Source organism: Sinocyclocheilus anshuiensis, unplaced genomic scaffold (assembly GCF_001515605.1).
Source record: "Sinocyclocheilus anshuiensis isolate Anshui unplaced genomic scaffold, SAMN03320099.WGS_v1.1 scaffold2583, whole genome shotgun sequence".
NCBI classification, from domain to species: domain Eukaryota; kingdom Metazoa; phylum Chordata; class Actinopteri; order Cypriniformes; family Cyprinidae; genus Sinocyclocheilus; species Sinocyclocheilus anshuiensis.
The window spans coordinates 60,919-65,371 of NW_015558565.1; the positions used below are offsets into that span (position 1 = coordinate 60,919).

Below are 4,453 nucleotides of genomic sequence, written 5' to 3' on the forward strand. Positions count from 1 at the left end.
TCACACACTCACTCACTCACACACACTCACACACACACACACAAACACACTCACACACACTCACACACATACTCACACACACACTCACACTCGCACACTCACACACGCACACTCACACACGCACACACTCACTCACTCACACACACATTCACACTCACTCACACACACACACACGCACACTCACACGCACACACACTCACACTCTCTTAGATGTCTGATATGAAGGGTGCTGAAGTGAGAGTCGCTCACCTTCTTTGATTTTGTCGTCGAGTGGGAACGGATCGTCTGGCTGCAGGTTAGCGGCTTTAAGAACGGCTCTGGAGTCCTCCAGCACCTGAACACACACACACTCGAATCAGACTCCATCAGATCAGCTCCATCACACTGAGTGTTTCACACACACACACACACACACACACACACACACACACACACATGAAAATGGAAACATGAGGCCCTTCAGCATGATGTCGATGATCTTGTACTGCTGGTTGACGTCGCTGAGCTCCACCAGGTTCTTCAGCGCGTTCAGCTGATCCTTCCTCTTGGTCTCGAACAGATGCTTATCTGAGGAGACGTTCAGGAGAACGACACACTCTCTCACACACACACACACACACACACACACTCGTGTCTGAGGAGGATACAGATCTCCAGGTTGGAGTCGTGTCGGGGTCTCTGTGTGTCCGAGTAGGAGCCGAGAGCCGCCAGCAGCAGCAGCAGAGCGCAATCCCTCAACATGACCACTAGAGGGAGACAAACTCCAGTCAACACTCAATCTCGAACCATAGAGTGAACCAAAGCACTGTACTGTTACAGAAATATACAATATCATGTAAAAGAAGAAAATTAAACGAAACATGCATAAATGAAATGTGACTGTTCAAATCCTAATGGCTTGTTATATTCCTCATTTGTAAGCTGTTTGATTATTATGAAATTTAAGGAAATGTATGTATTTAATGCTTGAGCACAAAAATATTAGCTGTTTTGAAACAATATGTGTTATAAAAAGTGTGATACACATAAACAGGAACGGCATTAATAATTCAGCATAAAATCAGTGACAGATGAATTGTGAATTCAGCTGATAAAGCCACTTCAGACAGAATACAAGAGCCTCAGTTAAGATTTACAACATCAAGGAACAAAAGTCTCATTCAATCAGAAAATACCATTCTGTCATCATTTACTCTCCATCATGTCGCTCAAGCTTGTATGAGTTTCTGTGAATCACAAAAGAAGCTTTTTAGAGGAATGTCCAAGCAGTGGAAGTCAATGGGGTCCAAAGTTGTTTGGCCCCAATGTTCTTCAAAATATCTTCTTTTGTGTCACACAAGTTTGAAACGACAAGATGAATGACATATTTCTGGAGAACCCATCCCTTTAAAATATATTTCACTGAAGATTAAAACAAAAATCATATGACGTTGTAAATAATAGATAAAGTCAGTGAGTGTGTGGTTTGGATGTGATGCTCCAGCTTCAGCTTCACTAACAGACATCATAAACCCAGAGGGATCTGACAGATTTATGATTAATATTTCATGCGTTTGCTCAGAGCCAGACCGCTTCAGAGGGATGTTCTACTTCCTGTCCTGAGACTCAGATATCAAACCAGACTGACCATAAACCACCACTGACGGATGTTAACATCATGATATAGAGACAAAAACCATCTTAAACCAGACCAGACTGACCCTGACCTGTCACTGACAGACGTTAACATCTTGATATAGAGACGAAAACCATCTCAAACCAGACCAGACCAACCCCGACCCGTCACTGACAGACGTTAACATCATGATATAGAGACAAAAACCATCTTAAACCAGACCAGACTGACCCTGACCTGTCACTGACAGACGTTAACATTTTGATATAAAGACAAAAACCATCTCAGAGCAGACCAGACCAGACTCGTCACTGACAGACATTAACATCATGATATAGAGACGAAAACCATCTCAAACAAGACCAGTCCAACCCCGACCCGTCACTGACAGACATTAACATCTTGATATAGAGACGAAAACCATCTCAAACCAGACCAGACCGACCCTGACCCATCACTGACAGACTTTAACATCACATTACAGAGACAAAAACCATCTCAAACCAGCCCAGACCAGACCGACCCGTCACTGACAGACTTTAACATCACATTACAGAGACAAAAACCATCTCAAACCAGCCCAGACCAGACCGACCCGTCACTGACAGACTTTAACATCACATTACAGAGACAAAAACCATCTCAAACCAGCCCAGACCAGACCGACCCGTCACTGACAGACTTTAACATCACATTACAGAGACAAAAACCATCTCAAACCAGCCCAGACCAGACCGACCCGTCACTGACAGACTTTAACATCATGATACAGAGATGAAAACCATCCTAAACCAGACCAGGCAAGACCGGACCAACCAGTCACTGACAGATGTTAACATCATGACATAGAGACAAAAACCATCTCAAACCAGACCAGACCAACCCCGACCCGTCACTGACAGACGTTAACATCATGATATAGAGACGAAAACCATCTCAAACCAGACCAGACCAACCCCGACCCGTCACTGACAGAGGTTAACATCACGATATAGAGACGAAAACCATCTCAGATCAGACCAGACCGACCCCGAACTGTCACTGCAGGACTCACAGATATGAGGTTCTGGTCTGGTCTGAACAGGACTGGAACCCATTTAAAGATCGTTTCCTCCAAACTCTAGTCGTGTCTGATTTGAGGTTAAATCCTTTGAAATCAAACAACCCCACACCACTTCCTCATGCCTGCATGGGTTAACCAGTTTAGCTGGTTAGTCCTGCCAGTGCACAGCTCCAGTCAACTACCCACAAACAAATCTAATATTGGAGATAATTCACAAAAAGCGGATCAAGCACCGTGATTCGGTGACAAATGGGAACAGAATTATTATCAGATGCATTCAAACAGCGCTGTCAGAGACCATGGTATTACTATGGTATTCTGCCATCATCACACAGCAGTATTTCTCTATAACTGACCCTTCGGCTGACTGACCGAGGCCAGATGTTAATATTTAACACCGAATATTAAATAATCGCTTGCGGTGTTTGATGCGGATCGCCGCGGCACTCGCTCACTCACCTTCACCGTCAAGCGCGCGCGATCATCGGTTAAAAGCGCGTCGATCAGCCGTCGGATTCGAGCTCTCGTGTGGCGATGCGAGCGGCGCGTGCGACCGGATCATTCACATGCCGCGCGAGTGCAAGAGTGCGCCGCCGGTTTCCGCACGGAGCGCTTAAGCGACGCACGCGGGCTGACGTCACCCTCGCGTCACCGGCGTCCATCATCAATAGAATTATTCGAAGGGCTTCAATTCTTTAGACTTGACAGAAGAAAACGGATCCATGCTGATATTTACCGACACACGACAACAAAAAGCAACAGATACATTAATAAATAATTTAATTTAAATTAAATTAAACAGTAGCATTTTTTGATATTACAGATTAAATATAAAAATGTAAATATAACTAATAATAAGGGATATCAACCAATAACCATTTTTCTTACCACACACACAAAATTAGTAATTATAATGAACTGATAATACAAATGAATAATAATCAAACATGTGTCACTACTGCAATCATAACGTGAGCAACAAATGATCATTTATAGTAAAAAAAAACACAGCTTTAAATGATAAATTAACTAATTATAAATAATAGTACAAAATAAAATTGTGGCTAACAAATTACTTGTATTTAAACAAATTATTCTTAAAAATGAATATTAATCAACCATTTTTGTTACAACTGTTACAATTATAATTGATAGGGCAAATGAATATTAATCAATAACCATATTTCTCTCCTCTACTCAAATTGTAAAATGAGTAACTAACTAATAATTATTTATAGTAGTTATTTTTATTCAATAACCATTTTTGTAAGCACTTCATAAAATTAATAACTTTAAATAGCAATGATGAATATTAATAAATATCCATTTGTCACCATGCAAATTACAAAAAGTCTAACTAATTATTATTAAAAGTAACAATGAATATTAACCAATAACCATTTCATTACACAAATGACTGAGTGACTAATTATTAACAGCAATAATTATTAAACAATAACCTTTTTTGTTACTAAACAAATGAAAATAATAACAATTCGGTTAAATATTAAATAATTAACTAATTAATATTAATGTAAATAAATAGGCATATAAAAATATTTCAGTAACAATAACAAACATCTTCAGCAGGTGTGTGTGTGTGTGTGTGTGTGTGTGTCAGGGAACTGGGCTGAATGTGTGTGTGTGTGAGTGTGTTTGTGTTTGTGTGTGTGTGTGTGTGTGTGTGTGTGCGTGCGTGCATGTTTGTGCTTGCATGTTTGTGCGTGCGTATTTGTTTGTGCGTGTGTGTGTGCATGCGTGTGTTTATGTGTGTG

At 40.8% G+C, this 4,453-nt stretch overlaps 1 protein-coding gene across 1 annotated transcript in view; it reads right to left on the reverse strand.

Annotated features, from left to right (window-relative positions):
• LOC107679482 (coiled-coil domain-containing protein 134-like) overlaps positions 1–3,299 on the reverse strand; it is a 9,222-nt gene extending 5,923 nt beyond the window's left edge. Inside the window, exons 1-4 of the mRNA XM_016475037.1 lie at positions 3,138–3,299; positions 648–746; positions 434–567; positions 250–334 (exon numbers count right to left, since the gene is read on the reverse strand). Of these exons, the coding sequence (XP_016330523.1) occupies positions 250–334; positions 434–567; positions 648–741 (313 nt within the window). The 5' untranslated portion in view covers positions 742–746; positions 3,138–3,299. The remainder of the gene's footprint in view (positions 1–249; positions 335–433; positions 568–647; positions 747–3,137) is intronic.
• Positions 3,300–4,453: the final 1,154 nt, after the last annotated feature.